Source organism: Phoenix dactylifera, chromosome 11 (assembly GCF_051530095.1).
Source record: "Phoenix dactylifera cultivar Ajwa chromosome 11, Ajwa_hap1_PhDact_Kaust_v1.1, whole genome shotgun sequence".
Taxonomy (NCBI): Eukaryota; Viridiplantae; Streptophyta; class Magnoliopsida; order Arecales; family Arecaceae; genus Phoenix; species Phoenix dactylifera.
In genome coordinates, this window is record NC_143200.1 from 21,464,623 (window position 1) to 21,478,728 (window position 14,106).

At 44.8% G+C, this 14,106-nt stretch overlaps 2 protein-coding genes and 1 long non-coding RNA gene across 3 annotated transcripts; 1 reads left to right on the forward strand and 2 right to left on the reverse strand.

Moving 5' to 3' along the window:
- Window positions 1-1,675: 1,675 nt before the first annotated feature.
- LOC103713891 (uncharacterized) lies at window positions 1,676-6,416 on the reverse strand. The gene is made up of 3 exons (XM_008800945.6): window positions 5,820-6,416; window positions 4,998-5,673; window positions 1,676-2,819 (listed from the first exon to the last, which is right to left on the reverse strand). The coding sequence occupies exons 1-3, from the start codon at window positions 6,155-6,157 to the stop codon at window positions 1,770-1,772; spliced, it is 2,064 nt and encodes a 687-aa protein (XP_008799167.3). The 5' UTR covers window positions 6,158-6,416; the 3' UTR covers window positions 1,676-1,769.
- LOC113463197 (uncharacterized) lies at window positions 6,056-6,938 on the forward strand. Its single transcript, XR_003387011.4, has 2 exons — window positions 6,056-6,195; window positions 6,441-6,938. It is a non-coding gene; the product is annotated as an uncharacterized LOC113463197 (long non-coding RNA).
- Window positions 6,939-9,881: 2,943 nt separating this feature from the next.
- LOC103713901 (uncharacterized) lies at window positions 9,882-11,997 on the reverse strand. Its single transcript, XM_008800955.6, has one exon. The coding sequence runs from the start codon at window positions 11,448-11,450 to the stop codon at window positions 10,344-10,346; it is 1,107 nt and encodes a 368-aa protein (XP_008799177.4). The 5' UTR covers window positions 11,451-11,997; the 3' UTR covers window positions 9,882-10,343.
- Between the last annotated feature and the right edge of the window lie 2,109 nt (window positions 11,998-14,106).

The following is a 14,106-nucleotide window of genomic DNA, read 5'->3' on the forward strand; positions in this document are numbered from 1 at the left end:
ATGTTTGGATTTAAAAGACCCGCCTTGTCCTTCTATCATTTTAAGCAGTTCAGTTTGATAGTACTCTGAGGTGGTCTTCGGTTGCAGAATAAATTGGGGTGGGGGGGAGACGGGCTTCGAGCACCGGTGAAAGAATGAGGCGGAAGGAATAGGCTGCATTTAATGTACATTAAACTCTGCAATAATTTTGATTTTATCTCAAACATTAAATTCCCTTTTTCACTTTTTTTAAGTATTAATAGAGTGGATAAGAGCAAAATAATAATTAAAAAATAGGGACAAATTTATTCTGCACCATTTTGATGGAATAGACTTAAAAGCTGTAATCGTATAAGCATAAATTATAGTTATTTACAAATTACAGAGATAGCTTAGTTTGGAGAGCATAATTTGATTCTTGATCAGCACGATATATTTGTTTCTAGTTTGCTAAATTTCAGAAGATAAATAATTTCATACTATTATTTTCTAATACAGAATTTATTACTTTTATTTTTTTCCAAATTTGATAGATTAAATGATTTCATGCTATTATTGAATTTATTATTTTTTTCAAATTTTGATAAGCTAAAAGGTTCCATGCTATTATTAGCAAATTTTGAATATTCCCCGGTCAGCAGTGATGATAAACATGGAAATGCAAGTATTATTATAAAAAATAATCATGATTTGCGTGCAAGAGGATATAAAAGGATCCTACGTTGATGTATATCGTGGTGTCTCAGTTGGCTCATATGATGTGGGACCAAGTCAGAAGCAACAAGAAGGTCCAAATGTCCGACTTCTAATATAATTCGATTGCTGGATCATAAATCAATATACATGAACAGAGTGGTCTCGTTAACACATCAGCATTGCAGCGTTGGTAGGTTCATGCATTTCAATCCATGATCCAAGGGTCTGTAGCTGCACGGGACCATCAAATGGTCTCGTCACCGTCAAACCCAACTCTTTTGAGAAAACAAAAACTAATTTCAAACACGATAATGATGAGTGGAGATTACAGTCATCTATCAAAATAGTTCGAAGAATTCGAGTTTCATCTAATTGCATGTCAATATATACAGTGATAGAAAAAATGTTAGATATCTCCACCTCTTCGGATTAGACTGACTTTCTTGGTATTAGCCTCGGTAAACAACTTCGATGAAAACTGAGAACCATTTCAAATAAAAATCAGCAGTTACGACAACACCGTAGTTAATGCACAATTACGTACATATTGCTCACGAGACAGTTTTTACGTTGTAAACATGCAGTTGACTGTTAAAGAGATGGTCTGAAGATTCTCAAATCAGCTCATTGAGAAATTCTATTCGATAAAATTTTTCTTCCATAATGTTGTTTCACCATTTTAACTTTTTGCAGGTTATCCTCAAAGGAACAAGTTCTTTTATATCTTAGGTCATTTTATTCGGTTCGATTTTTACCGGCCTCACATCAACCTGGAATTCAGCGAAAACATATAATACTGCGCCATGGTGCAAGTTGAGCTCAGTATTTTTCCCCAGGCCATAGCTTTGATTGTCTGTGCTTTTGGACATGATCCCCCACAAAGATCACGAAAACGCCACAAATAGCATCATCTTTAGCTGTCCGTTGACGGCGCTCTCACTACAATTTGTGAAAGATTTAGCCAGAAGGAGAAATAATGAAAAAAAAAAAAGACAAGAGAGGCCCAAAAATAAACAATAATAATAACATGAGACCGTTACAACTAAGCCCCCAGTAGGGTACTTAATTTACACCGAGAGTGCGGCCGACCGCCCTCACTTCCTTCCCCGCTTCCTCGAAGACGCCAGCGGAGGCTTGGCACGCGCTGCCTCCGCCTCCTCCCTTGCCTTCTTCGCCGGCGGCGGTGTAGGCGGAGCCGCAGCCCTCTTCGGCGGTCTCCCCACGCTCCTCTTCGCCGGAGCGCTCGGCTCCGACGCTTTCTTCGAGTGGTTCGAGCCGCCTCCCTGGCGAGACCTCTGGTCCTTCCGGCCATCTCCTTTTACCCCCTTCTTCTGTTCCGCCGCTCTTCCACTGCCCCCGGAGGACGATCCCTTCAGCTTCTCCAGCAACGTCCCGTTGGCCGAGGGCGAACTCCGCTTCATCCGGTTCAAGAAGCTCACGGCGCTTCGCTTGGAGGCTGCGGCCGCCCCGCCGCCGCTCTTCTTCTCCGCCTTAACCGCCTGTTCCGCCGCGGTGGTCTCCACAGGCTTGGATCTACGGCTCGGAGCGGGAACGGAGTTCAGGCTCTTCCCCACCGCCGCACCTCCACCCCCTCCTGCTCTGTTTCCGCCGCGGTTCTTATTCGTCCTCAAGCCTCTTGTCGCGGATCTTTCTTTGTTATTACTCTTCTTAGCGCTGAGGTTCTGCTCTTCGTTCTCCCGCTCCTTTCGATCCGAATCATGCTTCTCGTCCCTCTCCTCCTTCTTGGCCTTGGTGGAGATGAAGCTACGCTTCCGGCACGCAGTTACGGGAGCTGGGGAGGCGGACTTCTCAAATAACGAGCCGGCCAGGTCCGGATCCTTTTTAAACTTCGGCTGATGAGGAGGAGGCAGCGATAGCGGCGCGGGCTCCACCGCATTAGGCAGTCGGTCCGGCTTCCGAATTGTGGCTGCCATCTCCTTGGCGACAAGCTGGCGGAGATGGACGGCGGCGGTGGACTCCGGAGAGTGCTTGGGGTAGAAGACGATGGCGTTGTTGCAGAGGAGCAGCAGGTCGCGGAAGAACTCCACGCTAGTATACACCCTTCCGCCTCCGCGCTCCATCTTCGCTCGCACCATCTCCAGGTCCACGTGTTGACGAATTACACTCCGATATCGACCGGTTTCCTAGAAAAATTTATATAAATAATATTATATATTTAATTAGTTACCCCGAGAAAAACAAAATATTACGATACAATAAGCCAATATATATGGTAAACAATAGTGAGAATTCCAAAACTCGTGTAAAATTATAACACCACCGCTACTAGGACGGTTCAAATGTACGGCTGGAGTGCCATCACCCGAAATCAGGGACCCAGTGGGTGAACGGTGACCACACGCCATCAGTTTCAGATTTCTGACGGACAAAAAAGAAAGCTCCCTAGAGAAAACAAAAACTCATGAGATCTCAAGGCGAGAAAGAAAAAAAAAATGATGGGACTGTCCCGATCACGATCAAAGTCACGTAACCATTCGGTTCGACCGTTCGATCACAACCCTCGCCAACCCCGCGATTGATTGTGAATTGGCCATGTCCCAACCAAATAAAAAAAAAATCCCCGCTCGTTTTCGTTTTCCGTAAGGGCTCGACGCGACCGTTGCAACACATTCCGTTCTAGAATGACTCGACAATGTAAATAATAAAACGCGACGGACTTGATTGGTCGTGGCGACAACTCCGCCACTAACTTGATTTCTGCCACGTAGACATGTTTATCTGTAAACTGGATAAGAAGAATAAGAGGCCGACTATTCGGCGGGGGATCACCTTTACAAGTGTCACGGAGATTATCATCCTCTTAACGCTAATCTCAAATATGAATAGATTCAAATAATAAAAATATGAATAGTTATATGTATCTGCAATCTGGCTATTATGATTCAAATAACAAAAATGATATAGTTCCAATTTACCATCCCTAAAATCTCACCTGACAACGCAGTTAGTCAATCAGATGACAATACGTATCCAATAAAATTAATAATCAACCAAATTTTTAAATAATCAATATGATCAATTACAGCTTTGCATGATTTTTATGTGCTCCAAAAGAAATATCACAAACGACAAGCAGACAAGAAAAATGTCACGACACACCTGAAAAAGAATATCTTAATTATCTCGATCAGCGAATATGAAAAAAACTCAACTACTCACCTATGAACCGCACGATCATAATCATGCATATTCATATCTCCTCTTTAAATACTAAGCATGAAACCTTCTAAATCTAAAGCAAAACCTGAATATCATATTCTGATACTTTTATCTCTCTTTTATCTATTTTCTCTCGAAATTTTATCTGACTTAAATATCGATAAGATTCCTCAACTAGACACATTCTGACGATCTTCTAATCATTTTTGTTGCCGGTAAATCCTAAATCAAACTGAATGAGGTTGGAGCACTGCTCAGCTTACTCTGAGATCGGTGAGAATCAAACTGAATGAGGTTGGATGAGACCGATGTGAGAAAAAAACTGGTCACCTTCGAGGATAACATGTAAGAAGTTTACTTACCGAAAAGTTTTCAGTGAATGATCCACTAATGCCTAAGTCAGAATAATAGACTGATTCTATGGAAAGAAGAAAATTTGTTGGAAGGAGTCTCCAAACGAGCTTACCCGAGAATCCTCCTAGTCACCTTTTTATATAGGATAATATATTGATTCATTACCTAATTTGACGTAACGTAACTTAACCATATAGTAACGGTCGGCTACACGTTAATGACGTGTTAACCGTCCCACGTGAGCAGCACGTTAGTGGCAAATACGTTGATCACGTATTAACTGCAGCGTCACCATAGCTGCTGGTCTTTATTAGTGCGAGCAGACTGGCATCTCGATTTTTACCGAATTATTCATCTCAGTTAATGTTCTTCACCTCAGTTAATGTACACAGGTCAAGAAGGCCGGTCTAACCCAAGATCAAAATATCTAATATTTTTTATGATTGTAGAATGGCTCTACATCGTGTTATACACCTCTAGCTCAATTGGGCAGAGCGACACTCATATGTTAGATTGGGTTTTGAGCGGCAACAAATGACAATCGAGACATCAATAAGACAATATGCCATTTGTTGCCTCAAAGAAGATTACGAGATCGTAGGTTCAAATGTTCAGATATCGCGGCTAAATCCAACTTTCTAAGCTGCTCTCACTTTGTTCCTCGGAAAGTGGAAACCACAACTTATGCCCACGCTAGCGGCAGTGCCCGACAACGGAGTACAGTGAACTTTATTTTAGTGATAGGGATTCCTATATACCGGATAAAGCACGCGAGAAATTGAAATTACCTGGCTCTCGAGCCGACGCTCGAAAACGGAACCATACTTGTTCGACCGGATAATCTCGAAGAAGGACGCCAACGGCTGTGATTCAGCGGCGATCCGCTTGGCGATGAGGGAGTCCTCCTGCTCGTCGCCGCCGCCGCTACAGCCGGTAACCACCTTCCTCCGCCATCCCCTCCGCCGTCTCGACAGGCTGGCGGAGCTCTGGACGTCGCTGCTCTCTTTCTGACCCTCATCCTCCGCCTCGCCGCCCTTCGACTCGGCCACCGACTCGCCTGACTCCCCCCTCTGCGGCCGCGGTAGGTCGGCCTCTGCCGCCACCGCCGCCGCCGCGCCCTTCGCTATCGTGTCCGAGCTCCCGTTGTAGGATCCCTCGCCGGAGGCCTTCTCGCCCCCACCGGCGGCCGGATCGGCTTCCCCTCCGCAGGATCCAGGCTCCACCTCCGGCTTTCCGGGTTTCTCCTCCTCCTCCTTCAGATCGGTCGAGTTGGACTGCTTGCACGACCTGCTGGAATCTCTGCCACAGATCCGATTTCCGGGTAACGACCCCGGCGTAGATTCCGGTGATCCGCCGTCTATTTTCTCGTCATCCTTCCGATCATTTTCTCGCTCGCCGGATCTCGCCTCCCGCAAGCTTCGTTCGCGCTCTTCTTTGAGCTTTTTTACTTTTATTTTCAAAGACCTAATAGAATAAAGAAAATAACTAATCATATCAATATATCAAACGTTGTAAGCCCCAAACCGTCGGATTTCCATCCAACAGTATATAAAAAGATAAGCCAAAAAACAGCTAGAAATAGAAAGAAAGCGAGGAATGGATTTCTTTACACGATCGAAACATCGTATCGTTCGACCTCCCGCCGGAGCTCGGCCACGCGGAGCTTCCGGAGCTCCTCGAGCCAGGGGACTTCCGCCGCCGCCGAGTCATCGCCACCGCCGCCGTCGTCGTCGCCGCCGTCGATGCCGTCGGCGAAGCGGCGTTGAAGGTCGCGGTAACGCTGGCGGCAGCTCTGCGGGGTGAGGAGATGGGCGAAGGGGCTGCGGGCCTGGAACTCCATGGCGACGGAGTCCCAGCTCCGGGTGCCATGTCGGTTAACGGCGCAGGCGAGGAGGAGCTCCTCCCACGTCCCCCAGATCTCTCGCTCCAGATCGCTGGATCTCGCCATCGATGAGTCTCATCAAGCTGCCTCAATCGTCACCTCAGGTACGCGCCCTAGGGTTTTCACCCCCTCTCTTCTCCCCGTTTCTAGCTTTTCATTTCGTTTCTTATTTTATTTTTTCCCTTTTTTATAGTTTTATGATATATTTTTTTTTCTTCCCTCCCCGTTCTCTTCTACCCGTTCTCTCCCTTGTTTGGGGCGTATATAAGGTTTTGGTATCGAGCACGCAAGTCCATTGAGCCAGCCATTTCTTTTATTCTTACGCCAAAATTACTCCCCTTTTTTATAGATAATTCGTAATTACGCGATTGACCGGGGGTTTTAAGTAAGCCAAAGAGCTGAATGGGGACGGAATGACGAAATTGCCCCTGTTCGTGTTTCTTTTACTTGTCGTTTTATTTTGGGTTTCGTAGAAGAAATGCGATTTAATTCGGGGGAAGGAGTGGGACGCGAGACCGCTTCTTCCAGCGATCCACATCAGGTGACGGTATAGAACACAGAAGAGCTGAGGCATCAAATCAAAGTTCGACCTGTGGAGGGGCTCCGATTACGTGGCTCGCTGAAAATTACGGATGCCGAAGTTTATATTGTGCGTTATCGTGTTTCGTGAGGCGGTGCGGCGGGTTTTATGAGCGAAAAATGAGGAAGCCGGGTGGTCCAAATGCGGCACTTGGGTGAGGCCCCATGTCAAGCATGCTTGTACGCCTAACAATTCTAAATATTATATTTCGATATTTGTACTTGATCAAAATCGACTAAGTTGGTGCCATAAATTTTCCTGTTTGAAGCCATTATGGGAGTTAAAGACATTAGTTCAGAGGCGATGTTTTCATTAGTTTTTACATTCTTAACTATCCTTTTATCATAGATGTGAATATTTCTGATCCCACATAGCAAGATATTACTGAAGCTCAAAATATTTGTCTTTTAAAGGTATTACATAAAAATGTATAGTAAATTTATCTTTTAGAGTTATCTTTAGAAATATATTATTGTGGATAACATATAGAGGAGGCAATAAATACAATTGCCCTATATTAATAATTTCTACTGAGTGTATCAGATCCTATAGTCAAGGAGAGTATTATGTTTGTTCTTGGAAAAAGCTATTTATCGAGTGAAAAAAGAAAAAAATGTTCGATCATTATAGATTTTTATAAAACAAAAAATAATAATAATAAAATAAATAGTTAAGTAGGGATTTTTGAAAGATTAAAGTGGCTACTTCTAAATAGCCATGCAAGCATTGTATTAATTTTCCATATAAAACTCTTTTTTTGTAGAAATTTTGCCATAAGAAAGTTGTCCAGAAGCACCAGCAATCGTGGATTGTAGGTAAAATTGAGCTATAGTAAATTACACATGCTAATAAAACATACGTCCCTACACCAAGCTTTATAATACCAGTGATTCATGAGCAGGGGTAAAAAAAGGTTTATAAAGAATCAAATCGGCTTATTCTAAATCAGCTACGTGGGAAGTAGTCTGTTTGCCATGTGAAAGCTGACAAAATATACCAAGACTTTATCAATGACAAGTAAAAGTCAATTATAGTAAGGTACTAGCAACCTACATGGGAAGCAATCACCTCATTTTCACGACCAAGGTGGTGAAAAATTCCAGTGAAGTAGCAGTTTAAAATGGGTTACGTTGGCTATCCAAACAAGGCACGTAATTCTACCACCACCACCAAAAAAGCCACATAATTATCATCGCGTGGGTACGTTTAGCATGTCACCAAATACACTGCATTCAATCCTGAAGCGAACAAAGTCAATTTCTTAACAGATCGAGCCATATTTTATCAAATCTTTTAAATGGAAATTTGTATTTTTTCTAATATTTTAATGAAAGAAGCCCATAATTAGTGAGCTACATGATAAGAGTTTGTCCTCTTGATAAAGGTGAGAGATTTCAAGTTTCTAATACAACCACCAAGACACTTTATTAGTTTGGTAAGTTGGCATTTTTATGAAAACCAATGACACTATCAAGCATTGGTTTGTATCATTTGATATCTTCAATAGACTATTATTGACAAATACATAAATTGCATATAGTAGAACAAGAAAAGAGACATTAACCGTTCACTTCCTTTAAATAAATCAAATTATGTAAACCATGGCATATCGTACCAGTACAGAGCTGTTGATGATAATATAAAAGATTGTTCTAGCTAGTGGAGAAGATTCTGATGCCAGAATTTTCATCCTCCATTGGCTCCTTTTATTGTGGGTTACAACAGTATCCAACGTTGGCTAGCAGGGATCTAATGTCCCAAGGCCTATTAACCCAACAACCCAAGGACAAATAGTACCCATATCCATTCTACTTGCTCCCCGTCAAAGATCCTATCGTGGCTCTTTTTGGTAGCCGATGCGGAGTTAGAGACTGTTGCAATTGAGCCTGGCTTGTTGGGATTGAGGTTATATAGCTCACGTGAAAGTGCTCACCTTCCTCCATATGAATCCACCATAGGAACGCTCGAACTTCCATCGTTCATCCACCTGCATAAATCTCTAGGCGACCTGTGGATGATCCAGTATTGGTTGATTTAGAAAGGTGAATCTTTCTTTCATGCGAAAGATGCACCCTTATCCTAGCTTAGTGATGCAGGCCGAACCTATCTTAGGCTCAAACTAGGATTAAAAGGATGCAAAGTTGATTTGATAGCACCTCTTATATTGTTAGAACCCATCCGATGATACAAGACTTTCATCCAAAGGAAATTAACCATCAGACGGATCTGATGGTGGTAAGGCTTCCAAAAGCCCTTCCATTGAAGGAACCAAGTCCAGCCCCAACTTGTCAAAATTCAATAGTGCATGGTACACCACCCGAATCTATCAAGTCTAATCTAGATAGCTGTTACGCCTCTGACCTGAAATCGTGAGCTGGGGATCGCGGCAACCGCCATATACTCATAGAAAACTCTCCCCACAAACATGTAAGGCATTTCATCATGATATCATAATCAAATCAGGCGGCAAAAATAATTATGACGTTCAAATTCTAATTAATTTAATCAAAGTCTTACAAAACCGATAAATATTCTAAAGTCTTGCATCAATTTTAAAGTAAAATCTAGTCTAAATAAAGATATCAAAATCTTATCTCTAATCGCTGTCCAATGATAAATCTCCGAGTCAAACTAATTTTTAAGATATGTAAAAACAGTAAAAAATCATATAATGAATTAGACATGCCAGTAAGCAATAAACACTTTAGCTAGATAAATCATGCAATAAGCTAAATAATCATTAACAAAAAAATAGGCATATGAAATTCATCAATTTAAACCAAATCCAGAGATGCAACATTATTGAAATATTATGCATGCTAAATTCAATTTTTCTCAAAATCCAAATATCGTTCATAAATTATTTTTTTTTCAAATCATCAAATTCAACTCGACAATTAAAAACTATGACCATATCAAAGTACTACTATATGACCTCAATGGCAAGGTATCGAAACACTAACGTACAATCCCTACCGACCGGGTTGATAAATTCGGCGCTTCGATATGCTAATGCATGCTTGAATCCATTCAATGACAACGGATCGCTGCCCTTGACCACATCCTATCTATGACCGTTGTGTCCAATCTAATATGTTAATTTCCATACATTCTGATTCATCAAGCCCACTTGTTAGTCATGAAACCCAGAATTTATGAAAGCATCTCTTGCAACTTCAAGTACAAATTTTGATAAAGTAACTGAAGATATAAAATCCCGAATATTCTCTTTATGTTTTCCGATTCATTCATTTCCTTTTGATTCCACTACAGCTTGGTTGATAGGGATAATCAATGCAATCCCAAATATAGCGTGACAGTGTACCTTCTAATATATAATACATACAAGGTTTCAGCCCAACGGAAAAGTCGATTCAAATTTTCTCATGGTATCCAGGCCTTCGATCCGTTCAGATCCGGCAGCGTCTGCTTGAGAGATGAAAACCTTCGCGGACGATGAAAAATGTGGTCTAATAAATGACTTCCATCACAAAAACATAAATTTTGTACACATCAAACTCGCCAACAAACGACTGTACAAGACCGCAGCACAATAAGGCTAGCCTTAGAAACTTTATAAACATATTATTTTGCATATAACGCACGCCACGGACTACGCCAAAACGCAAGCACCCAACTCTTAATCTAACTCGTCCAAACTACGAACTGCTTTCAGATTTTTCCGGCGCCCATCAAAGCCTTCTTCAGCTCCTCGCTCACCTCGTCCGCCGCCACTTTCCCGGAGCTCTCCTGCGACATCCCATCGGTCCGGCGGTCCCTCTTCCCCGCCGCCGCCTTATTCCCGCCCTTCCCAACGTCAGCGCTGCCGGAGACCTGACCTCCGGCTACCGGCGCCACCTTCCCGCTGCCGATCTCAGCCCGAAGCTCCTCCACGGCCTTTCTCAGCAGCCCGTTCTCAGCCTGCAGCGTCTCCAGCTGCCGCCTCACCGACAGGCACGCCTCTGCCACGTCGCCGCCGGCGACGGCATCCTTCTCCTTCGACTTCCCAACGTCCAACGCTACGTGTTCGATCGAGATCTTGTTCATCACAAGCAGCGGGAGCTTGCTGAGCGAGATCCCGCCCGCCGGCACCCTCCCCCAGCCAGCGTCCTCCGCGTAAGCCGCGCGGAGCTCCGGCGGCATCCTCAGCCCCCAACGGAACCTCACCGCGGCACGGCTCCGCAGCGGGAGGACGCTCCTCGCGGAGATCTCCGCGCTAGAGAGGAGGCCTTGGATCCCACCGCCTCCGGCGGTGAAATCCGTCAGGAATCCGTTCACCTTCTTCCCGATGTGGCTCCCGTTCTCCGGCCGGAACCCGATGACGGGCGTCTCGACCCCGTCCACCGATCCCTCCCTGTCGGCATCGAGGGCGATCTTCCTCCCGACAGGGGGAGCGATGACGGCGGAGCCGGTGGTTTTCTTGATGCTGAAGTCGCCGAGGCGCGGTTTGAAGATGATGGAGAAGGTGGGGGCGCCGGCGACGGCGCCGGCGCCGAGGAGGTTGAACTCGGCAGTCATCGCCATAGGAACGCCACAGGGGGAGCCGAAGGCGCCGATCCCGGTCTTGACGACGAGGCTGAAGGGGTTCCAGGAGTCATAGGGGCGATAGGAGACGCGGAAGCAGGGGCCGTAGTCGAAGGCGGTTGCGAGGTCGAGGCGGAGCTCCCGGGACTCGCCGGCGGAAACCCCGGAGAGGAAGGGGAGGCCGAGGATGCTGATGGGGATCTTGGCCCTCACGAGGGGCTTCTGGTCCTCCCGAAACCTGATGGAGGCCTTCATGGCGTCCTCCTCGGCTTAGGGTTTCAGAGCTCGACTTCGAAGCCCTCGATCGATCGAAAAGGAAAAATTCGGGTTCTAGGCCACCATGGATGGATCGAAGAGGGGGAATTCGAGTTCGGGAGAGTTTAGGGTTTTAATAATTGGGGATGGGAGTGGGAAAGCGAAGGCGATAATTTCTAGCTGAGATTACGGGATGCGTTTTTTGATTCGAAGGGCGGGCGAGTTGGGTCTATCGCACTGTGCACCGAGTTCAGGCCAGAGGCGAGCCGGTGATGGCTCGGAAAAGCACTGAGAATAGCCCTCCGCTGTCTCTGAAATTACGACTACAGCCTGTATTGTGATGGATATCCGTACGCCTTTTTAAAACTGTATCTGCGCTGGGCCGGCCTTGACTCATCCCTGCTGGGGAGCGCTTTCCGTGAGCTCGAGGAAGAAGGTGCTTCGGGGAAAGGTGGCACGAGATAACTGTTGCAACATACATTTTATTTTTAATCGAGATTTATCGCTCTTATGAGATCTTCTCTTGTTGCTAAAAAGTTCATTTGCTGAAAAGTTTCTGATAGGGGATCTTCGATGTTTAAGTTAAAATAGTAGAGCAACGGCATGGAAGAGAGAAAATCTATAGAATGGAATTTTTAAATGAACTTACTTGAGGTTCCCCGCGCTACCCATTAATATAGGATAAAACACAGGTCCTTTACCTAATTTAGCGTGACATACTGATATGTCCTAACTGTATGGTAACGGTTGCTTGTTTACAACGTAGTAATCATCCGATTATGCATTAACTATGGGTCACCATGACTGCTGGTTTTTATTAGCATGAATTAGGTGGCACTTTAGTCTTCTCTGAATTTATTCACCTCTATTAGGCAATGCAATCATGCTGATTATGCATTAACTGTATGTCGCCACAACTATTGGTCTTTATTAGCACGAGCAAGGTGGCACTTCAATTTTTATCGAATTTATTCAATATTTTTCCCATCAACTTCATGAAATGGTTGGTTTGGTGGCATGTAGCAAGAAGATCAAATAAATAGGCACGCCGCGAGGGCATAAAATAAATAGGCATGCTAGATCTACTGGTGTGTGTGCAAGCCTTCCTCACCTACACGAGGGAGGACTGCCACATGATTTATAATCCATGTAATCACCGATTAAGCTGGTGAATCCTTGTTCTCCAGGTAAACGAGACGACTATTTTAATTTCCTGCTGCCTTAACGTTTTGTTTCTTTCTAACCCACGGCAGCATCATCTTCCAAGCTACTTCTTCCGCCAACCGAAATTCAACCCGACGAAGCTCGGTGGGCTGGCTCTAAATCCGACCCGACGAGACTGGATGGCTAAGTTGAAATAGCGAGCAGCAGTTGGTTGGTTTTTGGTCTGCACGAACTAGAAGATTCGCTCAAAACGGAGAATCCAAACTGTAGATAGAAGGAAGAAACATTAAAAGTTGCATAGCGGAGATCTAAGAGTACAAGCTAAGTGGTGGAGTAGGAGCAAAAGGCATACCTGGACCTCTGATAGCTCGGGACACCTGGGGTTCTCTTTCTGCTTCGGCAGCTTCTCAGATGGTGTTCTTCACCTGGGAACCCCCACCCCCGAGTTTCCTCAAGGTCAACTTCGATGGATCGGTTTTGGATGGAGGCGCGCGAGGTGGTGCGGGCTTTGTGATACGGGACCCGCACTCCAGAGTCGTGGCTGCAGGGGGCTGTCAGCTGTTCGGCATGTCGGTCCCCGGGGCAGAGTTACGAGCTGCCTGGGCCGGCCTTCGATATGCGAGGCAGGCTTTGCAGGCTGGCTCGATTGTGTTGGAGGGCGACTCAGCCACAGTCATCAGTTGGATTCAGAAGGGGCTGAGGGGTGAGGGCTCAGACCACCCCTTGGTTCGGGACATTGGGATGATGTGTGGGGTTGGGGTGGCCATTCAGGCCAAGCATGTATTTCGAGAAGCCAATGGGGCAGCCGACTGGGTGGCTGCCTTCGCGGCTCATCACTCAGGATACACCCTGTGGGTGGGGGAGGGGGAGTTGCCTCTGGCTCTCCGTGAGTTAGTATTTTTTGACTTTATTGGGTGTATTCGTACACGTCTTGTATGAAAACCCGCTTTTAGCCAAAAAAAAAAAAAAAGGCATACCTGGACGCCTTTCAAATCCAATAAATATAGCCATATAGGAGCGAAGCATAGAACCATTTTTCAGAAAGAACCACTACCAGTAAACATGCGTATGGTGATGGAGATTTCCGTCACTATACCGTGTTTTCGCTTACTAATACGGAATTTCTGATGGGAGCTTCCGTCACTAAATTGGTTATAAAAACACGCGTCACTAAATTCTTAGTGACGGTGACGATTCGGTCACTAAACCCCGTGATAGAACCGCCGTCACTAAGCTGTTACAAATCCAAAAATTAAATATTTAAAAAATTATGTATTTTCCGTCACTAACCAGACCTTGAGTTAGTGACAAAGATAACTTGGTCACTAATTTATCACAGAATTCGGTCACAAGTTTGGTTACTGATCTGTCACAATCTTCGGTGATAGATTTAGTCGTCACAAACATAGTCACAAATTGTGTCACTAAATTTGTCATTAGTTCCGTCACTGACCTAGTGATAAGATTGCCGTCACTAATTTGTCACAATTCA

Coding starts and splice junctions, on each gene's coding strand:
- LOC103713891 (XM_008800945.6), bottom strand. CDS start 6,157: ATGGCGAGATCCAGCGATCTGGAGCGAGAGATCTGGGGGACGTGGGAG. Junction 5,674..5,819: donor CGATACGATGTTTCGATCGT/GTAAAGAAATCC, acceptor TTATTCTATTAG/GTCTTTGAAAATAAAAGTAA. Junction 2,820..4,997: donor AGCGTCGGCTCGAGAGCCAG/GTAATTTCAATT, acceptor AAATTTTTCTAG/GAAACCGGTCGATATCGGAG.
- LOC103713901 (XM_008800955.6), bottom strand. CDS start 11,450: ATGAAGGCCTCCATCAGGTTTCGGGAGGACCAGAAGCCCCTCGTGAGG.